Source organism: Vicia villosa, linkage group LG2 (assembly GCF_029867415.1).
Source record: "Vicia villosa cultivar HV-30 ecotype Madison, WI linkage group LG2, Vvil1.0, whole genome shotgun sequence".
In the NCBI taxonomy this organism is placed as follows: Eukaryota; Viridiplantae; Streptophyta; class Magnoliopsida; order Fabales; family Fabaceae; genus Vicia; species Vicia villosa.
This window is the reverse complement of record NC_081181.1, coordinates 176871384-176898533: the sequence shown is the minus strand read 5'-3', so window position 1 is coordinate 176898533 and position 27150 is coordinate 176871384. Positions and strand designations below refer to the sequence as shown.

General features: G+C 34.3%; 3 protein-coding genes across 5 annotated transcripts; 1 reads left to right on the top strand and 2 right to left on the bottom strand.

Moving 5' to 3' along the window:
* Nucleotides 1-1045: 1045 nt before the first annotated feature.
* On the top strand, nt 1046-9712 carry LOC131653067 (uncharacterized). 2 transcript variants are annotated; one of them, XM_058923107.1, is made up of 7 exons: nt 1046-1302; nt 8450-8586; nt 8690-8881; nt 8968-9078; nt 9178-9259; nt 9352-9447; nt 9533-9712. In XM_058923107.1, exons 2-7 carry the CDS (start codon nt 8474-8476, stop codon nt 9635-9637), a joined length of 699 nt encoding a protein of 232 aa, XP_058779090.1. In that variant the 5' UTR covers nt 1046-1302; nt 8450-8473; the 3' UTR covers nt 9638-9712. The 2 variants fall into 2 exon arrangements, with proteins under 2 accessions (XP_058779090.1, XP_058779089.1); XM_058923106.1 differs by lacking the exon at nt 1046-1302 and having other exon boundaries at nt 8316-8586.
* Nucleotides 5719-12088, bottom strand: LOC131653066 (UDP-glycosyltransferase 74G1-like). Of its 2 annotated transcripts, XM_058923105.1 has the most exons (3): nt 11362-12088; nt 10527-11267; nt 5719-5879 (listed from the first exon to the last, which is right to left on the bottom strand). In XM_058923105.1, the coding sequence occupies exons 1-2, from the start codon at nt 12013-12015 to the stop codon at nt 10545-10547; spliced, it is 1377 nt and encodes a 458-aa protein (XP_058779088.1). In that variant the 5' UTR covers nt 12016-12088; the 3' UTR covers nt 5719-5879; nt 10527-10544. The 2 variants fall into 2 exon arrangements, with proteins under 2 accessions (XP_058779088.1, XP_058779087.1); XM_058923104.1 differs by lacking the exon at nt 5719-5879 and having other exon boundaries at nt 10173-11267.
* An 8773-nt stretch (nt 12089-20861) lies between these two features.
* On the bottom strand, nt 20862-24612 carry LOC131653065 (UDP-glycosyltransferase 74G1-like). Its single transcript, XM_058923102.1, has 2 exons — nt 23919-24612; nt 20862-21735 (listed from the first exon to the last, which is right to left on the bottom strand). The coding sequence occupies exons 1-2, from the start codon at nt 24567-24569 to the stop codon at nt 21016-21018; spliced, it is 1371 nt and encodes a 456-aa protein (XP_058779085.1). The 5' UTR covers nt 24570-24612; the 3' UTR covers nt 20862-21015.
* Between the last annotated feature and the right edge of the window lie 2538 nt (nt 24613-27150).

Below are 27150 nucleotides of genomic sequence, written 5' to 3'. Positions count from 1 at the left end.
TATAAAAAAAATAAAGATATTGTCGAGAGAATGTAAAAAAAACTATATGACGAATCAAGTAAATTAAGAAATATTATTTCCATCTATTAGAAAAACATTTCTGGCCTCTCTTGAAAGTAAAAATCTAATCTTGTAAATGTAAATTCTTAGAAAAAAAATTAAACTTTTTCAATTAAAGACTCTCCTTCTATTCCTTGTGAAACTTACAAGATAAATCTATCAATGCAATATTTAAAAAAAAAAAAAAATTAAATTTTAGATTTGCATAACACTCTTGAATATCTTATGTAATCAAAGAATGAGTTATAATAACGTTGACTTAGGTCATGAATCTAAAACAAATGCTAAGTCTTGTAAAAAATTTGTCGTTCAAATAAGAACTCTAATCATAATATGACTAAGTGTTTTGTTGTGGTAAACACGGTCATACATCTTCCTCTTAATTCATATGAAAATATCATGGAACTAATGTCACCATCAAATGAATTCCAAAAGCAAACATATTTTACACAAAAGCTAAAGGACTCAAAATTATTTAGGTACGTCAAAATTAAAATTTTGATGTAGGTGTGCTTTAAGAACTTCTGGGAAAGAACTTCTTAGAATAAAGATATAATTGAGAAAGAACAACAAACTCAACAAAATCTATCTAAATAATTGAGAACTTCAAAAGATCATTCTCTTGACAATGTTATAGGGATACCTCAAAAAGGTGACATCCACTACGCCAAATTTGGCTTTTAGCAGCACCCCTACGAAAGCGCTTTTAGGAAAAGCGCTGGCATAGGCTTCGCTAAAGACAAAATTAAAAAACACGCTAAAAAAGCGCTCTAATAGTGGGGGGGTATGAAAGCGCTTTTAAGAAGCGCTCTGGTAGGGGGGGGTTATGAGAGCGCTTTTCAAAAGCGCTCTGGTAGGGGGGGGTACGAAAGCGCTTTACAAAAGCGCTCTGGTAGGTGGGGGGAACGTGGGGGGAACGAAAGCGCTTTTCAAAAGCGCTCTGGTAGGGGTGTTTAATGAGAGCGCTTTTTGTCAAAAGCGCTGGTATAGCCCAGGCTATGAGAGCGCTTTCCAGAAGCGCTTTAGTAGCCTTATTACTAAAATTAAAACCAAAAACACGCTTCTACTGTTTCTCACTTTCTCTCTTTCTTTTTCTCTCTGCACGCGAACCAGAAACCCCACCCCTCACCGTCGTCGGTCCTCCGTCCACCACCATCGCGCGAACTTCTTCTCCTCCGTCCACCACCATCGTTTCGTCTCCGTCTCTTCTCCTCTGGTAGCAACTTGCTTTGCGCCACCCAGGTATCACACTTCTCATAGCTTTCATATCTGGAAGGCTTCATGTTTGTGAGTATTTGTGAATATCAGTTGTTGTTCTTTGTTGTTTTCTTTTCCTCTTAGATTCATTATGAGATTGTTGTGTTTAATAATATATTCTAAGAGAGAAAATTGCAAGATAGATATAAAACAAGTGTATGTGTTTCTCAATCTGTTAGATTACACTCAAAAACACAGCATTTTGTTAATTGAATTACCTCTTTTCTTAACAAATACAATTGTTGGGCACTGTCATGGAGAAACATGAAGCCTTGCAGCAGCTACAAGAGTTTTTTACTTGAGTATTTCTTGAATTAGAGGAAAATGTTAGGTTATTTCCATTGAGGGAACTATTTGATGAATACATATCTGGAAGTTTGAGATGGATAGTACATACATAGCTATATAGATTTTGGAATTTGATAAAATATATATTATATACTTTTATTTATATATAATAACTCTATGATATATATGTTGTGTGTGTATGAGATTGAGAGTGATGGTATATATTATACAATAAATTGGCTTGTTCAAGGATGCCAAGTACTGTAAAGTATGAGAATGACAGCACATAGAGAAATTAAATAATAAATAATATATAATAATAGTAATAATATATACCTTATGAGAGTTGAATTAATGAGGAAGAGAGAAGGTAAAGAATGAAACAAGAGTGAGTTAATGTATATAGACAAGGATGATTCATAAGGTTTGCTTTTGAGCAAAAAGTTTTATAGCTTCGTGTTAGTAGTGGTGTATTTAATTAACTGCATCGTGTGTCTTGTGTTAGTAGTGTTAGTAGTGGTGTATTTAATTAACTGCATCATGAGCTATTCACCCATTCTTATTATAATCATACATTGAATTGAATTTCTTGTATAGGTCTGACTGGATTGATAACTTTGGATCTCTTTGGAGCTCGTATCATTGACTCTGGTACTACATATTTAGGAGTATGTACACACATCAAACTATTGTTGATTTCCTTTGTTCAATCGATTTTGTCTTGGTGGTTACTAACTTTGTGAATTTGCTATAGGGGTAACTTGTGTATAGTGAAAGTTTGATCGTTTCCCAGCCTAGTTCGACGTTTGGCGTTTTCTTGAGTTCGGTAACATCCGAGGTAAATTTCTTTCTCAAATTACTGGTATTATGATGAATTTGTCTGAAATTGTGTGATTATATATGTTACGTTTTATTGCTTCGGATTCATTCCGTTTATACTTTGCGTTTTGACAGAAACACATTAGTTTTATGTGTTTAGAGAGTTAATATAGGAGGTACTTACTAACTTTGTGAATTGAATTCGCCATAGGGGTTACTTGTGAAGAGTGGAAGTTTGACCGTTGTTGTTTAGCTTAATTAAGACATGGATAAGACATGGATGAATTCAAACCGATTGTCGAAAGAGTACGAGAAAGGGGTATGGGAATTTGTTGAGTTTGCGGTTGCGAACTCCAAAGACCCGCTTCGAATGCCGTGTCCTTGCTTGGGTTGCTGTTATGCCGGGGGTAAGGTTAACGGGAATCAGTTGGGATCTCATTTACTACGGTTTGGAATTGATAGAAGTTATACATGTTGGACAATGCATGGTGAGAAAAGTACCGGGAATGCTGGGTCGAGGTGTAATAGGAAGTATGCTTCAAACGACGATTGCACAGACACATACGATTGTGATCGTGTCGAAGAGATTGCAGAAGCGCTGGAAGAAGATCTAGCGGATTGTCCCAAAATGTTTGAGAGGTTGGTAAGCGATGCAGAGAAACCGTTGTATGATGGTTGTTCAAAATTCACAAGATTGTCTGCGGTGTTAAAGTTGTACAACTTAAAGGCGGACAATGGATGGTCGGATAAAAGTTTCACAGAGTTATTAGCCCTTATGAAAGATATGCTACCAGAGGATAATGTTCTTCCCAATCGAACGTATGAAGCCAAAAAGATGTTGTCTTCTATTGGAATGAGCTATGATAAGATACACGCATGTCCAAACGATTGCGTTTTGTTTCGAAACGAGTATGCAGCGTTGAATGAGTGTCCTAAATGTGGTGCCCCTCGATATAAGAAAAAGTTGTCTCCTGCTAAAGTCTTATGGTATTTTCCTATAATTCCGAGATTTAGACGCATGTATCGTAGTGAGACCGATTCAAGACACTTGACTTGGCATGCAGATGAAAGAATTATTGATGGAAAGTTGCGACATCCGGCAGACTCACCACAATGGAGTAAAGTTGATACTGAATATCCTGAATTTGGAAAAGAAGCAAGAAACCTTCGGTTGTCATTGTCTACTGATGGAATGAACCCGCATGGTATTCAAAGTATCTCGCATAGCACATGGCCTGTGATTCTTATGATTTATAACTTACCTCCGTGGCTATGTATGAAGCGTAAGTACATGATGTTATCTATGCTAATTTCTGGGCCTAAACAACCAGGGAATGACATAGACGTATACTTGGCACCCTTAATCGAAGATTTAAAGTTTTTGTGGGAGAGAGGTGTGGAGGTTTACGATGGGTATAGGAAAGAAAGTTTCAACTTGAGGGCGATGTTGTTTGGAACAATTAATGATTTTCCAGCATACGGAAATCTATCCGGGTACAGCAACAAGGGTCAAAAGGCGTGTCCTGTTTGTGAAGATGAAACCGATACGACACGATTGGCGCTTTGTCAGAAGAATGTCTTTCTCGGCCATCGTAGATTCTTAAATTCTAATCATCACTACCGTGGGTGGAGAAAAGCATTCAATGGAGAGGCCGAACATCGTACAGCCCCGCCTTTTTTGTCAGGTGATCAAATTTTTGAAAAGGTGAAAGATGTGAGCACTCAGTTTGGCAAGCCTTTTGCACATTCAATTGTCAAGGGTGGGTGGAAGAAGAAGTCAATTTTCTTTGAACTTCCATATTGGAAGTCGTTGTACGTAAGACATTTCCTGGATGTTATGCATATTGAAAAAAATGTATTTGACAGCGTTATAGGTACGCTACTCAATATACAAGGAAAGTCTAAGGATGGCGTTAACATAAGGAATGACATGGTAAACATGGGGATGAGAACTGAATTGGGGCCCGTGACGAAAGGAAGACGAACATATCTGCCACCTGCTGTTTACACTCTATCTAGAAAGGAGAAGAAAACATTGTGTAAGTTCCTCAGTGAAGTAAAAGTTCCAGAAGGCTACTCTTCAGATATTAGAAGACTTGTGTCCATGAAAGACCTCAAGTTAAAGAGTTTGAAGACGCATGATTGCCATGTTATAATGGAACATTTTTTACCAATAGGTATACGTTCTATTCTGCCAGAAAAAGTAAGAAGCGCAATAACTAAGCTGTGTTTCTTCTTCAGGTCTATTTGCAGTAAGGTGGTCGATCCCGCGATCTTACCAACATTGCAAAATGAGATAGTTGTTACTTTATGTGATCTTGAAATGTATTTTCCTCCCTCGTTTTTTGACATAATGGTTCATCTAGTCGTTCATCTTGTGAAAGAGACACAACTGTGCGGACCAGCTTATATGAGATGGATGTACCCTGCTGAACGTTATATGAAAATATTAAAAGGGTACGTGAAAAACAGAAGTCGACCGGAGGGTTGTATTGCCGAGCGATACGTTGCTGAAGAAGCGGTTGAGTTTTGTACTGAATATCTGTCAAATGTTCAATCAATTGGACTCCCCAAATCTCATATTGTCGAAAAAAAAGAAGGAAAAAGGCTAATTGGAAATAAAGTTGTGACAGTATCAATGGTCGAACGGGATCAAGTGCACTTGTATGTTCTGCACAATGAGATTGAGGTTGAGCCGTTTGTTGAAATGCACAAAGTTGTTCTCCGAGATTTAAATCCAAATAGAAATGAGAACTGGATAGTACGAGAGCACAATCGAAGTTTCATATCGTGGTTTAGAGATCATATTTATTCAAAGTATCGTTCAGATCCTGCTTCAGTAACAGAAAGGTTGAGATGTTTAGCCTATGGTCCATCTGTAATTGTACTTTCTTATAGCGCATACGCAATTAATGGATACACATTTTATACCAAAGAACAGGATGATAAAAGTACTATGCAAAATAGTGGTGTTACCTTGGTAGCTGAAGCTATGCACATATCAAGTGCGAATGACTTAAATCCGAAATTTGCAAATTTGTCATATTTTGGGGTTATCGAGCGCATTTTGGTGTTTGATTACGCGAAGTTTCAGATTCCTGTATTTGGTTGCAAGTGGGTTGAAAATAATAGTGGCGTACGAATGGATAAGTCAGGATTTTTGCAAGTGGATCTCAATAGGGTAGGGTACAAAGATGAGCCTTTCATTCTAGCCTCTCAAGCTAAACAAGTGTTCTATGTCAATGATCCGACAAGTACGAAATGGTCTATAGTGCTTTTATCTAACAAAATAGTTGATGAAAAAATTGAAGATCAAGGTGATATTGGTGTTGGCATTGAATCTTGTACAAGAAACGATCAAAATGAGAATGAATCTTGTATTAGAAATGATCATAATGAGGGTATTTGGATCAATCCAACCGTCCGCATTGTTAAGAGACGCGTAGTACACAAACCTACCAAGAAAAGAAAGAGACGTTAGTGATAAAGGTAATAGTATACATAGTCCGACTAATTTGTTTTATTCAATTTGGTGCATATTCTCGTTTTGTACATAACTTTTGAACCATGTATCCGCTTGTTGACTTCTTTACATGTAACTATACTATTTTGACGATTCCGGAGCTGCTCATGCACTTATCTTTACATTTCGGGACTATTTTTTTATCGGTTTTGCTTCTGCCCGTAATCAAAAGTCGGGCTTAGGGTCTGAATTTCGGAAAACCGACTTTGTTTTTGAGTCCGTGGCGACGTTTTACCATAGCCATGTAAATTTCGTTCAATTCCGATAACTTTCTTTTTTTACGCTTATTTTGATTTGTACCGATTTCGTTTCCGATTTACTTGTACATGCATGGTTTGACTTCCATTTGACTTGTATAGATTGTTAGCTTATTAATAGTGTACTAATGTGCTTTAGTTTGTTTGATACAGGTTCAATGGCTTCAGATAGAGATGCTCCACCTGAAAACCCACCTGAAAACTTACAAGAAAACTCACAAGAAAGAGTTGCTTCGGATACAAATGCTCCACCTGATACTGAAGCAAAAGAGGTTGCACGAGGCATCACTATTATGAGGGATATCATACGACATAGAGACCAAGGATTAGTATACCGATTGGAATGGAATTCTGATAAACAACCAATTGGTCCTAATTCTGCAAAGTTGACAAGTTATATTGGTACACTTGTCCGTATGCATATTCCAGTCTCCATAGCTACCTGGAAATCGAAGACGAAAAATTTAGAATTGGAGGAGAAAAAACAAGCGATTTGGGAAGAGCTTCAGGTATATATCATATATGGTTAATTGTTGTTATTATCTTGACGATAAATTGTTTAAATTATTTATACTAACACACTATGCGTACTCTTTTTGCAGAGGACTTTTGAGATACCAGATGAACGTAAAAGCTACATACTTAGTTTGGCCGGCAAGAGATATAGAGGGTGGAAAAGTTTTTTGACAAACACCTATCTTAAGGATAAAGATGGAAAATTTCTTGAAGTTGCACCGGGACGGCCAACAAAGTATGCGACCTTCATTGATGAAGCAGATTGGGCTGAGTTTGTAAAGCAAAGAGATGAAGCTTTTCAGAAAAAGAGTGCCACGAATAGGGAGAGAGCATCCAAACCCGCGTATCCATACAAAAAAGGGCGTTTGGGATATGCACGCTTAGAGGATAAAATTGTAAGTAAATAGAAATTCGATTTAATTAATTGTCTACATGTGCATGTTTTAATTGACGATTTTATCGTTTGTGTCAATGCATAGTTGGAGGAGACTAAAAGTGAGGAAGCTTCACTTCCTGTACATGTGTTGTGGAAGGAAGCTCGTGTGGGCAAGAATCACGCTGTCGATCCCGATGTTCAGAGAGTTTATACTGAATGTGTAAGTATAATACTGTGTCTTTAATTAAATCAAATGTTTTTTAATATATAAATGACTTTTTATCTCCACTAATAATTATTTAAATGTAAATGAATTACAGGAGACCTTGTCGCAATCGGCATCCACCGGTGAGGAGAGCGTACTTAGTAGAGTACTAGATGCTCCCGAGTATCCCGGTCGGGTGAGGGGTAAGGGTCATGGTGTGACTCCAACCTCTTTTTATAAGAGTTCTAGGAGAAGATCAAATCTTACCAATGAAGAAGTGTTGCAAAAGTTGCAGGAATTGCAAGCACAGGTCTCTGAATTGCAAAGAGATAAAGATATGTATATGAGAGAAAAGTGCAACACTTCATCGGTGAGAGAAACTAGTGATAAGGCTAGTATCAACTATCAAAAGAAATTTCCCGAGGTAATTATAAGTTTTTTTCCTTACAAACTGTTCTATTTTATTAATGATAATGACTTTATATTTACTTTTGGTTTAGGGCATTTCATCTTGCCAACTATACTTATCGGAACCGAATTATCGACTAGTTGGCAAGGGAAAAGTGCACAACACTTCGGGAGATTTACTTCACCACAGACCGCTCCCGGATGGACACCTGAAAGTATCGGTGGATGTTGTATTAGATCGTGATGCGATTCTACCGGTACCTGACATGGTCTCAGAGACGACATTGCTGCGAGATGCAATAGGATCGTTTGTTGCATGGCCCTCGGAGCTCATTACCATTAGTGATGAGGTAAATTGAAAACGATTATGAATCATTTAGTTTTCGAATGTCAATTCTAAACCGTTTATTAATTATGTTTTACATTTTATTTTTAGACTGCTCCTATAAAACCCGCAATTAAGGGTAAAGGGATTTTACAGGAGGAGGAGTCTGTTGCATCGCTAAAAGAGGTACATTTAAAGTGTTAATATATAATCTGAATCAAAATATGCATGATTTTATATTTTACCTAACTTATATGATTTTTAGGCATCCGCTCGGGAGTCACAACAAGTGACGCAGCAGGTTCGTAGCGTACCACCCAGTGGTCCTCCGAAGCAAGCGGCAAGAAAAGGCGGTGCTTTTGTGCCTCGATACCGGGCGACACTCGCAACAATGGTTGATATGTCCGATATGAAGGATGGTGCTTTACGGGAAATCGATATGGATGAAAGTGTCTTCGGTATTGAGTTCAAGTCACATATTACAATTGACGACTTGCAAGAGATTTTTGACCAGGATCAACTAGGCGTCAGTAATATGCAATCATACATCCGGTAATATTCACTCATCCGATATATTATTTAATTAGTCCCACAATATAATTTATTTACACTTTTCAATAAAAAGAATCTAATGTTTATTATGTTTTTATTTAAGGTTGTTGTATGACAGAGTGTTGCGCGGGACTGCATTGTCTAACAGATTCCGGTTCGTGTCTTCCGCCCATTGCAGCGGAATGGAAATTGTTTCGGATCCGGAATCTGTTAGACAGCGCTTAGTCGATAGATTCATGTCCACCGGCAATACAGAATGTCTGCATCTTTGGGCGTATAATACCCGACCAGTAGGGTTAGTTTCTCATTCTTTATTCATCTAATCTCTGTTTCTTTAGTGTATAGCAATATTTTCATATAACCTATTGTTTTAATTTATAGAGCACACTGGTTGCTGCTTGCTATCAACCCGATAAGGGAAGTCGTGTATTATCTGAATTCGGTAAAGGGTGAATGGACCAATTATCCGGCCATGAAGGAAATCGTTGATTTGTAAGTGGGATCGTTCTAAATATATATTCGTGTATATTTATATATTTACTTATTTGTGGGATTGATCTAAACATATGCTTTTATATATTTGTTAATTAGATCAATACAAGTATTCCGTAGTCAACGGGACGCACAGGTATCCCGGACTAAATCAAACAACATCACCTGGATCGAAGTGCAGGTACATTACTTTTCACAAATTTGCTTATAATATTTATGCTACTTGGTAAAACAAGACAACTTATATAGAATCTTATTTGTTTTTCTATGTAGTGTCCGATACAGCGTAACAGTTCAGACTGCGGATACTTTGTATTGAGGTTTATGAAAGAAATCATTCAGGCGAATCAATTAGAGATTCCTCCCACGGTATAAAGTTATAACTTAAGATAATTTCATATAATTTATTACATTTACCTAAATATATTATTCATATTATGTTTTTGTTTTATAGTACCTTGACGAATTCCGTGCTGCTGGGTACTCGAAGCTAAAGTTAGAAGAAATCAAAGAGGAATTGTGTCAATTTTATATTAAGCAATTTTTCATGCAGATTTGAACTATAATATTGTTGATTTTGTAATGATGTATATATATAATTTTGTAATGATGTATATATATAATTTTGGATATTATAATGGTATATATTAGTATATATATTGTCTTACTGATGGCTGAAATAATATAGTCGAAAATATATTACAGGTCGAAAATATATTACAGGTCGAAAATATTACAGGTCGAAAACATTACAGGTCGACTGGGAGGATTAAATTATAGGCTGCACATAAAAATACCTCATTTAGCAACTACAGCGCTTCTAAAAAGCGCTCTTAAAGGTCCACATACTAGAGCGCTTCTTAGTAAAAGCGCTGGCAAAGACCAGTAAAAAAGCAAAAAAAACTAAAAAATTACGCAGCATACAAAAGCGCTTTGGGAAAAGCGCTCTGGTAGGCCCCCCTATGAGAGCGCTTTGTCTGGAAAAAGCGCTCTCATAGGGGGGCCTACCAGAGCGCTTTTCCAAAAGCGCTTTTGTATGCTGCGTAATTTTTTAATTTTTTTTGCTTTTTTACTGGTCTTTGCCAGCGCTTTTACTAAGAAGCGCTCTTAAAGGGGGGTCTACCAGAGCGCTTTTTCCAGGAAAGCGCTCTTATAGGGGGTCCTACCAGAGCGCTTTTTCCAGGAAAGCGCTCTTAAAGGGGGGGTCTACCAGAGCGCTTTTAAAAGCGCTTTCGTAGCCTACGCCAGCGCTGGCTTTGGCAGCGCTTTAAAGCGCTGTTAAAGGCCAAAAAAAGCGCTGTGAAAGCCCTTCCGTGTTGTAGTGATCTCAAAGCTCTCGAAACCAATGTGTTATTACATTTCATTGACAGTTTTTTTTTAATAACCAACATGTTTATAAAGATGTCTTGATTTTCAATGTACTGATTTTGTGAATGCGGAAAAAATACCTGAATAAACTATGTAGTTTAGTAGAGAGTTAATTCTTTCACAAACTCAACAATATTCTTATCAGAACTTCCACCCTTGTCGACCGAATTCTTAGCCAAACTCTTCCATTTGATAGCATTCTTCTTTATTTCATTTCCTTTTTCCGTTTCCATTATTATCTTTATACAATCCTTAATTGTTTCTCTTCTAACTACCTCTTTCTCATCTTTAACAGCTTTGACTCCAATTTTCCATACATCAACAATAAACTTAGCATTTGTAACTTGATCCGTCCAAAGTGGCATTGCAATGACAGGAACACCAACACTCAAAGCTTCCAATGTTGAATTCCAACCACAATGTGACACAAAACAACCAACAGCTTCATGTGTTAACACTTGTAGTTGTGGACACCAATTTACTATTAAACCTTTTTTGAATGATGTTTCCATAAATTCCTTTGAAAGTTTATGCTTTTCGGAATCTCTAATAACCCATATGAAATACACTCCAGAATCTCTTAATCCATAAGCTATTTCTTTTGTTTGGTCTTCACTAAGATCCGATAAGCTTCCAAAAGAGACATACACAACCGAATCTTTTGGTTTATTATCTAACCATTTGATACAATCTTCAGAATTCGGACCAAAAATGCTTATCCCATAACCTTTGTCATTTTGAAGTCTTTTGTCTAAGAACATAGATGGAACACAAGGTCCTATTGTCTTTAGTCCCCATTTCTTCGCTAACCAATCTACTACCTAAATTAAGAAAACTTATTGTCACATAAAACCTTGTTTATAACTAGCAAGATCATGAAATACAGTATCGAGAAAAAACATAAAATTCACATACCTTTGGCTCAAGTTCATAGAATGAGTTGACAAAAACCCAATCAGCTTGATCAATCTTTAAAAATTGGTTTGTAAGAATATCAAAGGAACGAGGATATGTTCCATATTGATTCAAAAAAGGTGGCAAATCAGAAGCATCAAGCTTAGGCAATCCAGGTAACACAATTTCTGTCTCCAACAAAGGTAAATCCAACCATCCCTTAAAAGCATGAAAATTGATAGTATTAACCGAACAAGCTTGAGTTAAGAAAACAGCTACAGGTATTCCAATACTCTTGGAAACATCAAAAGTCCAATGTAAGAAAGCATCATAGACAACACAATCTACAGGCTTGTTTGAACTTTGAAGTTTATCAAGAAGTTGAGAGAGAGTTTTTGGACCAACTTTCCAGAATCTGTCTTTGTAAGCATCCATACTCTCTGCTGATGAAGCTCCTCCATTGTCATAACCATCGGAGATGCTTTCAATTTCAATGGAGTTTAGATCTATGTTGTTGCTGATTTGGTTCCAAATGGAAATGGTGTTGACTAGTGTTACTTTAGCTCCATTTTGGATCAAACGTTTGGCGAATTGAAGCATAGGATTTATGTGTCCTTGTTGTGGATATGGTAACACTAAAATGTGTGGCGCTTGGTTTTGTCTTTGCTTCTCCATTGTTTGTAAGATGCAACGAAAGAATACTTGTTTTGGGTAGAAATTGATTTGATTTGGTTTTGATATATGAATAATTGTTTCGGTTGATGTTTTTGGATTGTAGTGGTTTCAGTATCGATGGTGATAGAAATAATATCGGTGAAAATAATAGTTTTATGACCTAGATGTGTTACATTATTGATCTTTGTCAATTTTTGTCAGCATTACATAACAAAACAAACTTCATTAACTTAACTTATACATTTCCAAATGTTATTTATCTTTCAAAATCGTACACGTGAGATGATATCTATGCAATCTTCATTTACTATTAATCACAATTAATTACATCAATTTTTTAAGGGTGTGTATACTTTGTAAAGTTGTTTCATATTCTTATATGTTAGATCTGAAAACTATTCATCATCCTTCACTCAGTGAAGGTGAGATACAGAGCATGTGAAAAGATGAGAAGGAAGTGAAAATAGTGATTCATTCATCATGCTACGACAGTACAGTGACACGGTATATATAGAAAGCAGTGTCGTTACCGTTTATTAGTCAACAACTAAAACTACTCTAATTGAAACACATTTATAACGGTGCAACCATAATACAACTACTATATTCAATATATCTCTAACACAAGCGTGTGGAGTGCCACGAAGAACTAGAAAAGCAGAGGTACCAAGCGGTTTTGTTAACGTATCTGTAATTTCAGTTGTTGCTGGAACATTCGAATCAGCATCTTGCCAGCCACAACATGTTCCCTCACAAAATGAATGTCTAATTCAATGTGTTTTGTATGAGCGTGCAGTACCAGATTGTGGAACAGTAGAACAACACTCAAATTGTCACAGAGCAGTATTGGGTTGTGAATAGGAATGCAGAGTTCAGAGAGTAAGGATTCTAACCAAAGTAGTTCAGAAATGATATGTGCTAGGGTACGATATTCTGCCTTGCCACTAGAGATTGTTTCTTGGAGGTCTATGAAACTAAGTTTGGGCCAAAGAATATGCATGAGCCAGATGTGGATCTTCGATAATCATAATCACTCGCCCAATCCGAGTCACTAAAGGCTCAAAGAAAGAACTTGGAAGCTGATACATAAGGGGATAGACTGAGACCATGTTTAATTATACCACTGATATATCTTAAGAGTCTCATGACTGCTCCCAATGAGTGTCCAATGGACATGCCATGAACTGACAAGCTTTGTTCACACTGAAGGCAATGTCTGACCTAGTTAATGTCACATTTTGTAGAGCTCCCACTATACATATGAGGATTAGAAAAATGATTAGTGTCATGTTTTCTCAATCTACAGTTGCTTAGCATGGGGCTAAGAACCCCATTAGCATTCTCCATCTTGGCTCTTGTCAGTAGATCTTTGATGTATTTTGAATGAAGAACATGGATCCATTGTTGCAGAATTTTACTTCAATACCTAGAAAATAGCTAGGTCATACCAGTCTCTTTTGAGTAAAATCATGATGTAATTAAGTGATCAAAGTTTGAATAAGTGCTACACTTCAGCCAATGATAAGTGTATCATCAACATACACTATAGCATATAAGGAGATACATTGTTTAGAGTATACAAATAGAGAATTATCACACTTAGAAGTGGTGAAACTAAATTGTAGCAATGCTTGGGTCAATTGTTCATATCAAGCCCTTGGGGATTGTTTAAGGCCATATATAGTTTTGTGAAGCTTACAAACAAGGGTTTTATCAGGCTCACAAAACCAGGTGGTTGGATCATATATACTTTATCATGAAGAGTATCATTCAAGAAAGCATGTTGACATCAATTTGTTGTATGTCCCATTTGTGTGTGATGGCAAAAGTTAAAATAACTCTATTAATGGTAGGTTTTACCATTGGAGAGAAAGTTTCAGTGTAATAAAAGCCTTGTTCTTGATGGAAGCCTTTAGCCACAAGCCTGGCTTTGTGTTTGTGAATACTTCCATCTACATTTTCTTTGATCTTAAAAACCCATTTGCATCCTACTGCCTCTGTGTTAGGAGGTAGGGTGGTCAAGATCTAGGCTTTGTTGACATGTAGAGCATTGAACTCATCTAACCTTTACCCATTCAGGCGTTTACATAGTTTGCTTAATGCTAGTGGGTTGAGACTCAATGTGGACTAAAAACACTTTGGGTTTTGAATTTCCAATTTTTGCTGTAGTTAACATAGGGTGATTATTTTCAAGAAGGGAAGGAACTGGTATACTTGTGCCAATGGAGTGAGACTGAGATGATTGAAATATAGGAATGCAAGATGACAGAGTAAGTTCATAAGAGAAAAAGGCAGTACTTAAGTCTTGCACTGAACTAGGAGCTCTATTTAAATATTATTTTCAACTTGATTGTTTAGACTTTGTCTAGCAGCAGTCTGTTCAGTAGCAGAGGTAGAAGACCTAAGGACAGAGATAGGTGAAGTAGACGCATGATTGGAACCAAGGGATTTAGGTGAATTCTATGAATTATGATCCTGGTTATTGAACACTTGAGCATTATCTTTATCCATAGGAGGATTTTTACCTTTAGAGTTAGGGACATGATGGTCAGCAGACTGTGGTTCCATGTTAGCTATTTGGGATAAAGATGGGAAATTTGTTAAGGGAACAGTTGAAACAGCTATAGGGCTGAGAGAGGTGCTAGTAAGACAGAGTACATATCCTGTGGAGTTACAGTATTGAAAGCATTATCACTTGAAAATTGTTTAGGAAAAGTAAACATTTGTTCATTGAATGTAACATCCTTAAAGATGTAGATTTTCCCATCTTTGTTTAAACATCTAAACCCTTTGTGTTAAGGAGATAGGTCAAGGTAGACACATTCCTGACTCCTTAGTTGGAGTTTGTGTTTGTTATAAGGTCTAAGAAGGGGAAAACATGAGCATCCAAAGACCTTTAATGTTACAAAATTAGATTTATACCATATAGGGCATGGAAAAGAGAGTTAGCCTTGGTTAGTGTGGAAGAAAGTGGCTTGTTAATGATATGAACAGAGGTGGAGAAAGTATAATCCCAACATGTGACAGGTAAGGAAGCATAAGCCAACAATGTAAGTCCCATTTCAACTGTATGTATATGATTTCTCTCCACTTATACATTTTGATGTGAAGTGTGAGGGCAAGTAAGTCTATGTGTGATTCCTAATTCTGTCAAAAACTTGGTAAAGGGTTGAAACTCTCCTCCAAAATCAGACTGAACAGATTTAATGGTGACATTAAACTGAGTTTGGACAAATACATGAAATAGTTTAAAGGCGTGCAAGGCTTCAGATTTCTGCTTAAGCAGGTACAACCATGTGTACCTAGTATGACCATTTACAAAGGCTATAGAGCTAGAAGGACATGGTAATAGACCCCATAGGTCAGTGTATATCATGTCAAAAGGTTTATGATAGACTGTGTTTGTTAGAGGAGCATGAAGCCTATGTGTTTTACCAAGATTTCAAGAAGTATAAAAGGTATGACTATTTTTATTAGAAAAAGGAATATTACACCATTTGAGTATGAAAGAAACATAATTAAAATTGGCATGGCCTAGCCTATGATGCCAAAGTGTACTAGTATTACAAGTATCTACAGTATGGGAATTAGAATGAGCAGCAACATAACTTTGAATACCAGTGTAAGTACTCAAGTTGTTATTTGGGCTTGGAGAGCTTTTGTGCTCCAAGGGCAGCAAGGGAATGCAGTAACTGCCACTATCATCTAAGACTCCTTCAACAATGACTTGCTTAAAAGAATGAGATTGAATATAGCATTTTCCAGGTAAGAACTCAAGAGTAACATTTTTATCAATATAAAATTTTGAAAAAAAATAGCGAGTTCCTAGTTATTGAAGGTACATGAAGGATATTAGCAAGAATTAACTTATATGTAGGTTTGAGTTTATAGGGCAACTGTGTGGAACCTACAAAATCTATAGTGAGGGTTTGACCATTTCCTACATAGACTTTATTAGTACCTACATAAGGCTTTTTGTTCTACAAAAGATAAGCATAAGGAGTTAAGTGATGGGAGGCACTTGAGTCGGCGAACCAAGCATGTGACTCTAATTTTGAGGGTAAGGTGTAGTCTTGAGTATAAGTAAAGGGTCAAATTTTGGAAGCCATCATTGTCATAGTTTGAGAGCTCTAGGATGTTGTAGAGGTAGCTTCTTGCTTGGCAGTGGCGTTGTTTGTTGATCCAGTGGAATTATTATTCGCGTTTGAAGACGTAAAGTTTTCATCAAACTGATGCCAGCGGGTTGTGACTTCATGTCCATATTTACCATAAAGTTGATAGGTTGGTCAATTTCCAGTAGTATACCTTCCTCTTCCTCGACTATGACCATGGTGAAATCTTCCTCTACCTTGATTACCAGAGTAAGCTCCTCTGGAGCTATGTTCTTCTTGACTAGTGTGAGCCACGTTTGCTGCTATGTTGGATGCTGCCAGTTCCTCACGAAACTTTTCCAATTTTACTTCTTGCACATATAGTAAGGCATCCATATCTAACAGAGTAGGAGGTGTGGGACAACCATACATTTGCATAAAAAAAGGATTGTATTCCTCAAGAAGCCATTGTAAGATTGACTCGACTTGGTCTTGTTTTATTATAGAATCACCAACTGCTAAAAGAGAATTCACAAAGGCTTTGATTCTCAAGACATATTATGTTACGAATTGTTGCCCTTCTTGGTGGATTTGAGTTAAACTTACAATTGTCGAACACTAGCCTTCATCTGAGCATTGAAATACTGATGGATTTTATCCCAAACTTCAAAAGTATGTTCACACGCAAGAACCGTAGGTAACACTGATTCGGATATTATTGATAGAAACCATATGAAAACAGCTTGATCTTGCACAATCTAACATATTCATTAGAAATCCTACCTGTAACTCGATCTTGAGCAGATTTGAACTTATGTGGAATCTGCGGATTCACAACTAGCTTGTCCATCTTCTAAGACAAGACCATTCCCTCCACTTATTGATTCCAAAGAAGATAGTTGTTTTCTTGGAGCTTAATCGAGAGCTTCGGTCCAAAGGAATTGGTACTATTAAGTAGATTTAGATGTTGTTTTGATTTGAATCAATGATTAAAAATAATTTTAATCGATTTTATAAACTACGCGTCGAATGATGAATATGTGTGAATGTGTCGATGACATTATGATGAGTTATTATGTGTACTATTGAATACTTGCTACTGTATGAGCATAATTATGTTGTTCTTTTTTATTGCTTGGTGGTTGTTGAATAATAATTCGGTGCGGGATTATTATGTTGTTGTCAACACATGTTGTTTACGGTCGGTGTGGAACTTAAACGTTGTAGTTGTTGTTAAGTTGCATTGACTTGTATGACATGCATCATATGTCATTGTTGTTGTGAAAGAGGTGAGTTCACAGGTTCGGTGTGGGATTTTGTGACTTGTCCCAAGCTCGCTGTTGGGGCTTGGAGCTCGGTGTGAGGCTCGAGGTTTGATAATGGACCCGGTTCAAAAGAGGAATCATTTGTTGAGTTAGTACCACATGCATATGCATCGAGTTGCATAGTTAAGTCACATTGTAAAATGAATTGTATGCTTAATAATGATTGTGTATGATGTTGAGTTGGGTGTGAGAATGTGATTTTGTGATTGTTGTGAAATATGTGTAGTTGTATATGTTCTACCTTGCAGTTTATAACGTTTAATTTATTGATGTGAATTTTCACCCCTCTATTGTTGTGGCATGTGCTCCTCTTCAGAGTACAGACAAGCAGGTAATTGAATAACTGCTTAGAGTTAGAGGATGGCGTTGAGAATGTTCTCTCTTTTTTCATTTTGCATTCTTAGAGGTACGTTTCTCATATCTGTAACACTGGGCGGGGCAAATGATGCTTTTTATTTCCGTTTACTTTAATTAGAGAGTTGGATGTTATACTCTCGATGTTTTGATGCTTATGTTGATTTACGGAGACTTTTACCGTATTGTTTTAGTATAATAAAGTATTTTTATGAAATTTATATGAATTATGAAGCATGCTTATTTGATAAATTCCGCTGCGATGATACCGTAAGAGAAGGTGAGCATATGGTGACAGGTGTTAAATGTTTTATTCTAATTTATAAGTATTACAGAATAGGTTATGATTTGAGATGTGTGACATCCTAATGTGAAAATGTGATATATTCTTGATTTATTTCTTTGTATTACGCGCGGGAAAAATAGGGTGTTACGGGTTCTTAAAAACAATGGTGTACAAACCAACGAGCTAGAATTCACACGCGTTGACCTTGCCAAGATAACTTATATGAACGAACCATATTTCATGGCTACTTAAGAAAAACAAGTTTTTAATGTGATAGACCCTTCAGACTAATCGAGGAGATGGTCAATTATTCTCTAAGGAAATTACATTCTTCATAGTGATGAAAAATTTGATATTCCTTCCACTCCTTACATAACACTAGTGCCTATTTCATATGAAGAAGTTGATAGATATGATGTGCATGTTATTTGTAACGATCATCGAGAATGCATCAAGAAGGCATGTGAGAAAATTAACAAGTACTTTTTATTCTTTACTCATAATTTATTCTAAGATTATTTATTAACAGGTATTATCATTTGAAATTATAGATGTTTCAAGTCAAGATACCAAGAGGCAAGACACCAAGATGCTATTATTTGACGTAATGATGTGTAAATTGTAGGTTGTTTTGTGTCATTTTGGTTTTGAATTACTCTCTCCCTCTCATAAAATGTGTCTCATTTGTACTTTTTCTCTGTTTCAAAATAATTGTCCATTTACAATACCAATGCATCATATATTATTATTTTTCCACTACTATACCCCTATTTATTAACCTTGATTTCATTCAACTACTCTATTAACTACAATTAATAGGGGTATCTTGGTCAATGATATTAGTTTTTATCATTAAAACCAACACATCTAATTATTTCCTTAAGAACCGCGCATTGCTCAAATATGACATTTTTTATGAATATACAATTTTTGGCTCTTAATGCAATTTTGGCTTTGATGTAATACAATTTTTGCTCTGATACAATTCACAAATGGCTTTGTTGTTGTTTTTGTTCTGATATAATATTTTTGGTCTGATACGATTCATAAAAATTCAGGTTAAAAAATTGGAAAGTTTGTGAAATAAAAAAATATATATTTATAAAAACAAACAATTCCACAACCGTTGTTATAAGCATAGGGTTATCCAGATTAATAAACGGTAAAAAAAATGCATTGCAGTATATCGAACCCAAAACCTTTAAATATTTCACAACGGTTGTTAAATAAAATCGTGGTTATCGGTAGCGAACGCGCTTTCCAATTTACTACAACGGAAAATGGACAGTGATAAACAACACACTTACGATCAAATATTACCTCGCAACAGAAGATCAACCGTGATGGTATCTCTTTGAGAACCTTTATGTGTTTTCCGTAATAGTGATAGCTTAGAATTTACATAGTTGGAAGGATTGGCATCACTGTGAAAAACTAAAATTCCAAGTTAGATCAAAATGTTTGGCTGGAGGCTCTTCCTTAGCTCCCTACAGTATCAGAATTGACAAGAAGAGGCATAATTCAAGGCAGTCATAACTTGGTGTGTCCTTATGTGTTTTGTCAATGAAGAAAATTCTGCTCATTTGTTTTTGTCGTGTGTTGTCGTTTCTAATGGGTGGAGAGAAATTAGTTTGTGGTCGAACATGACTCGGTGGCGGTCCATCAAAGGGACTTTAATAGGCTGATCAAAGGAAAATCCGACATTCTATTTAGCTTAATTCTATTGGTGGCATTCAATTGTTTTTCTTCTGATTTCTTGTATCTGTTTTTGAGCAGCCTGTAAATTTGTTCTATTGTGCTGTAGTTGTTCTGTGGTTGTTGCTTGGGCTTATATGACCTATGTCTGTATTCTAACAATTGGAGCACCATTTGTGCTCTCACCTAATACATTTTTAATTACAAAAGAAATATAAAATAGGACAAACTTTAGGGATTAAAATCAAACAATCAATATTAAACCAATCAAAATCAAACAATTAAACCTTACAAAAATGTGGCGGATAAATTCTTTTTTTTTAGTGTTCCTGTATAGGTACTTGTTTATACAAAAGTTCACAATATAATAGCTCAATTAACAAATCTAAGATGTCGTTTAGTTGACATGATTGGATATTTGTCGCTTTTACAATATTTGGTTGGATAACAATTATTTGTGTTTAATTACAATAAAATTATTGAACTTGTTTGACAAGGAATTCATTACAGAGAACCGCACAGTGCACCTCATATGTTTGGTTTCTAGTGGACATCATTGTCAAACTCCAAAACTCACCTAATACAATAAAATTTTAAAAATCTTCAAAGTTTGGAGAATCATGTCAAATTATAATTTTATATTAAATATTTTTCTGATTTCTCAAATTTCTATTTTAATTTTCTAATAACTTTATTTTGACTAATAATTTTTTTTAATGATTACGTTAAGAGTCACCTATATTATATACATGTCTTGGGATAACCTTTGCTCAATAAGTCGATTTTGTAAAATTGAATTAAGTCAACCATATTTCTCAATATGACATCAAATGTCTGGTTTAAAATTCGATAAGTCATCAGCTATTAAATTTCTTCTATCTGACCACCCACCATTTATTTTTACGCTTCAAACATCTAGTTTTGGACGTGAAAGATATGTTAAGAGTCTCAAATCAGATATTATATGACATGAATATATCTTTATAATTGAAGACAATCTTCACTCAACAAACCAGTTTTATAATATTGAATTAGATCAACCACATTTTTTAACAATCAAAATTAAATTTTAAAATATATAAAACACTACAAATATATTTAAGTCATATATTATTTTTATTAATTTGTGATAGACCAAACACAACTTAAGTACACAACACATAAAAAAAGAAAAACTAAACACAAATTGAAAACAAACAACTTACTAAAAGAAACACCAATAATTTTGAAGCCAACACAAATATTATACTCAAAATTGAGCCAAAGCATTCACAAATTCTTCAATATTTTTATCAGATCTTCCACCTTCATCAAAAGAACTCTTAGCCAGATCCTTCCATTTCAAAGCACTTTTCTTTATTTCACTTCCTTTTTCAGTCTCAATAATTTCTTTTATACAATCCCTAATAGTTCCACTTCTAACAATCTCTTTCTCATCAGCAACAGCTCTAACTCCAATTTTCCAAACATCGGCAATAAGTTTCGCATTGGTGACTTGATCAGTCCAAAGTGGCATAGCAATCAATGGAACACCAATGCTTAAAGCTTCCAAAGTCGAATTCCAACCACAATGTGTCACGAAACATCCAACAGCTTCATGTGTTAATACTAGTAGTTGTGGAGACCATGTTACTATTAAACCTTTTTGTGATGTTTTTTCAAAACCTTTTGGAAGGTTACTTTGATCACAATCTCTAACAACCCATAAGTAAAAAGTGTCACTGTCTTTTAATCCATAAGCTAGTTCATGTGTTTGGTCTTCACTTAGACCAGCCATGCTTCCAAATGAGACATAAACAACTGAACCTTTTGGTTTGTCATTAAGCCATTTGATGCAATATTCTGTGTTTGGATCTGAGAGGTTAATGCCATATTCTTTGTCTTCTTTGAGTCTTTTATCTAATATCATAGATGGTATTGATGGTCCTATTGTCTTCAATGGCCATATCTTCACTAACCAATCCACCACCTAAATCAAAATTTTATTTCAAATTTACATCATCAACAAAAAAAAGAAACTACTAACAAGGTCTTGTAAAAGGCATTACACTTATTTACACCACTATATATTTTTAAATAAGATTATTTATATAAAAGAAAAAATTGTATACAAAAATTGCGAGAGGGACTAGACCAAAACGCTCTCGGGTGGAAAACAATTTAAAGAAAGACAATTCTAACTTAACAAGGAGATTTGCTCTTAATTCTAAAAGAAATGTGTAAAAATAATTGAATCTGTCACATTCAAAGATAAGATAGCAAGGAAATCTGCATTATGGGTATGTTTGGTTTAAAGTAGAAGTTAAGAAGAAAGAAGTATGTGAGAGAGAGTGGGAGAAGAAAGAAATATGTAAGAAGTTAAATAGATTTGGAGTATTGTTTGTTATAAAAGAAAGATAAGAGAAATAGAAGAGAAAGAAGTGTTAATTAAGTATGAAAGTACCAAACTATCCTTGATTTGAAAACTATTTATCAAAAAATAAAATAATTTATTTGTTAGTTAATCTTAACTCAAATTATTATTTAAAGTAAATAAATTATCAATTATTTATTTTGATTTAATTAATTAATAATTAAATCTCTTAATACACCAACTATTTTAATAATTACTAATACAAATATTCTTAATAAAAATAAAACATAATATTTCTATATGAAATTAAGATAAGTGAGGGTTATTAATGGAATAGCAATGGATTTACTACTTTCTTCGCATTTATGAGGAGAATAAAAAAGTAGGCGGACCCCACAGTTTTTACTCTCTCTTCAGCAAGGTTGTCAGAATCGAGTTTTTACCTTGACTCGTTTTAGCCAGGTAAAATCGAAACGTAAAATCATAGAGTTTACCTCATATTAAAATTATATTAAATCTATATATACGACATATATATACTTATATAATATTTTAAATGCATTAATTATTTAAAATGTTAACTTAATTATAAAGTAAAAATATACTATATCATCATAATAAAGTATAATATTCACAAACTTGTATCAAATTACATAAATTGTTCACCAACATAAAATGTAACATCCAAAAGATTATAAATAAAACAATAGTTTTATAAATTTTTCAAGTTCAAAAAAACAAATCTTTTCATCTTCATCTTCAACTTAATCAAAAGTTTAATCCTTCTACAACGTCATCTTCATTAGAACATTCATATTCGACTTGATCAAATTAATCTCCAAATGATAAAGATTCTTTAATATTATAACCAAGATATGAATGTGAATAAAATTAAAAATCCATAGAGAAAATTTTATGGGTCAAAATAAAAAATGTGATTTATAAATTTTGACAAAAAAAGAAAGAAAGTAAAATCAGGTCAAAGAGTAAAATCCAACGATTTTACATGATTTTACACGATTTCACCGATTTCAGAAAGATTTAAATCACTTAAAATCGTTCCGGAATACGATTTTACATAAAAAAGTTTTTACCTGCGATTTAACACGAAATGTTAACCTAAAAACGTGAAATCTATAGAGTTTAGGTTTTAAATCGAGATTTTAACAACCTTGCTCTTCAGCATTTCCCTGCTGCACCAAGCAAGAGAAATAGGCTATTTCTCTTCTTTCTCTCTCGCTTGTCTCTCTCTCGCTTTAAACTCTTGCATAACAAACACACCATATATGATAGCAATGGAAGTAACTTCAATCACAATCTTCGATGTAGGACATCTTTAAAACTAGGTCTGGTCTTATATGACATATGTCGGATGGTTTAAACTTTTTTTCTCAAAAACTTATTACTTTTGTTTGTTTCAAGACATTTTAGACACAACAATACTTATGAATAGAGACCATTCGATTGAGATCGAATAATTCAAATATAATATGATTTATAATTTTTAAAACATAAAATTTAATTTAAATAGTTTAATTTTTATTAAATAGTCACTGATGCAATGCACTGAATGAATGCGTGAATGCATGCATCAATAACTAAAGAGAATTTGCAAAGTATGTGTTTCCTAGGTCGCATTTTATCATGACTTTCAACAATTTTAAAGACACGTATAGGACCGCAATCACAATTTAAAACCTTGCTACTATTACCTTAGGAAAGATAAAGATAAGAACAATTCAGCAAATACAGCAAATCAATGGATGGAATGAAATTTGTCAGTTACGTAAGTAACTTACCTCATTTTCGAGTTCATAGATTGAGTTTGCAAGAACCCAATCAGCTTTACCAATATTGTAAAACTGATTCACCACTATGTCAAAATAACCGGGATAAGATCCATACTTATACAAAAAAGAAGGCAAATCCCTTGGAGCAAGTTTAGGCAATCCAGGCAACAAATACTCAGATTTTGAAAGTGGCAACTCAATAACCTTCTCATGACTCTGAAAATATATACTATTAACAGAACAAGATTGAGTGAAAAAAGCCACACCAAGTAGCCCAAAACTCTTAGCAACATCAAGAGCCCAAGGCAAGAAAGCATCAAAGATAACACAATTTGGTGGATTTTCTGAGGTGGAAAGTTTATGAAGAAGCTCAGAAAGTGATTCTGATCCAACTCTCCAAAAGGTTTCTTTGTAAACCTCTAAGGTCTCTGCTGCTGATAAGCCTCCTTCATCATATCCATCTGAGATGCTTTCAACTTCAATTGAAGATAGGTTTTTGTTGCTAATAGTTTTCCAAAGAGAAGTGACGGTTATAAGGGTTATCTTAACTTGTTTTTGTATTAAGCGTTTTGAGAATTGAATCATAGGATTCATGTGACCTTGTGCTGGATAGGGTAAGATCAAACAGTGAGGCACATGGTTTTTTCTTTCCTTATCCATCTTTATGATTGGTTTTCTTGTTGCTTCTAGCTACTTTGGTTAATTACAAATATTTATATACACATACAACAATATTTAATTTTTTTTAAATGTTGATATCTTCTAGATAAAATTATTTTAAAACTTAAAACTTTTTTAATGATTATATATGTTAAATGATATCATGGTAGAGAATTTAAGAAAACTCTAGCATGGAATATTCACCGCCATAAATTGCAGTTGGACAGATTTTTTTTTATATAATTTAAGGATTACATGTAGTAACTATGAAAACTATGGCTTTGATAATATTTTTATTTTTACTTTTTATTATTTATGCTAGTTTTCATTGACTAGATGGAAAACTTTGAGTAAAGAGATAAAATAAACAAAAGAAATTTTTATCTTCTTGATAAATTAAAAATAATTTTAAATAACTATCCTTCAACATTTTGTTGGAAACAATGTCCCTATTGGAGAGAAACTTCAAACTTTACTTCAAAATCTAAGATGTCCTTCTCTTACACATTTTAGATGGTATAAAGATACCTTTTTGTCTAGGGTTTACCAATTAAAAACTCCTAATTCCATTCACTGGAAAGCCAAATTTATTGATGGATTACCCCATTTCTTCTCTGAAAAGGTGAGAAATTCTTTAAGAAGTAAAAATGATGGGATAAATATTAATTACCATGATCTTATTTATGGTCAAATTATTAGCACTTGTGTTAATGAAGGATTAACCTTATGTAATGATATTAAGCTTAGAAATCAGCTTAAGAAACAAAAACTTTCTGAAAAACACCAAATGGGTGAATTTTGTGATCAATTTGCCTTTGATCTTGGAAAATCTTCAGAAAGTAAGAAAAGGAAAGGAAAAACATTCAGAAATAAATCTCATCAAAATAAGGATAGTTACAAAAATTCTTATAAAAAGAATAAGAGAAGGAGACACTTTAATAAAAGTAGACCAAAAGATAAGCCTCTTAATCATAAAGGCAAAAGAAAAGCTAAGATGCTTGATGTATCTTGCCACAAATGTGGTAAAGCTGGTCATTATGCAAACCAATGTTGGACAAAAAAGGCTCTCAATGAAATTGAGGATGAGCAATTACGTTTTCAACTTGAGAAAGTTTGCTTAATTAAGTCTGAATCAGAGACTAATTCTTCTAATGAAGATATTAACATGATTTATGAATCATCATCAGATTATTCCTCTGATGATTCTGACAATAATAACTGTCAATGTAATCAAATTGATTACTGGAAGTCTATTGTTGACGTGAATGGTCTTAATGTTCTTACTACAGAACAAGATGAAGCCATAAAAGCTATTGAATCTATCTCTGACAATAAGATTAAAAGAAAAATGCTTGAAGTTTTGATTCAAGAAAATTCTAAAAAAGAATCTCCTATCATTATTGAAGCCCCTTACCAATTAAGTGAGGTTTTATCCAGATTTCACCAATCCAATGTCCGTGAAACTCCTGTTTCCCTCTCTGATTTACATAGAGAAATTAATCTTTTGAAATATGAAATTACTCAGATAAAGAATGATAATCAAAGATTATCTCAAAGGGTTTCCTTACTTGAAACAGGTAACCTTAAAGTTGAAGAAATATCTTCTAGCAGTCCTACTACTAATGATAGGTTTCTTACTCTTATTGATAGAGTAATTTCTCAAAAATGGTTTGTTAAAATAACTTTAGTTATTAATAGAACATTTATTTTAGAGAATGAAGTTGCCCTTATTGATAGTGGCGCTGACCTTAATTGTCTTCAGGAAGGAATTGTTCCTACTAAATATTATACCAAAACCACTCAAACCCTTGCCCAGGCTAGTGGTGACAAATTAACGGTTAATTATAAATTACCGAATACATATGTTTGTAATCAAGATATTTGCTTACCTACCCATTTTATCTTAGTAAAAAATATGACTCATAGAGTTATTCTGGGAACTCCGTTTTTAAATAGTATAATGCCTTTAATTCATGTGGACACTAAAGGCATCACTACCATGATTAATGGTAAGACGGTCACTTTTGAATTTATTACTGACCCTCATATTAAAATGCTTAATGAAGTTAAAAGTATTCTTTTAAATAAAGAAAAACAATTAAGTTTTCTTAGAGAAGAAATTAGTTTATTAAATATTAATGAACAACTTAGTAAAAATGAGATTAAAGAACAAATCAAATTGATTGAGTAACAGTTTAAAAATGAAGTGTGTAATGATTTATCAAATGCTTTTTGGGATAGAAAGAAACATGTTATTTATTTACCTTATCTTGATGACTTTAACGAAAGTCAGATTCCCACCAAAGCTAGGCCAGCTCAAATGAACCATGAGTATTTGGAGCTATGCAAAAAGGAGATAGAATCTCTTTTAGAGAAAAAATTAATAAGAAAATCCAAATCTCCTTGGAGTTGTACAGCTTTTTATGTTAACAATGCTGCTGAAAAAGAACGTGGGGTCCCTAGACTTGTTATTAATTACAAGCCTCTTAATAAGGTGTTAAGATGGATTAGGTATCCTATTCCTAATAAAAAAGACCTTTTAGATAGATTAAACAATGCTTTAATCTTCTCTAAGTTTGAT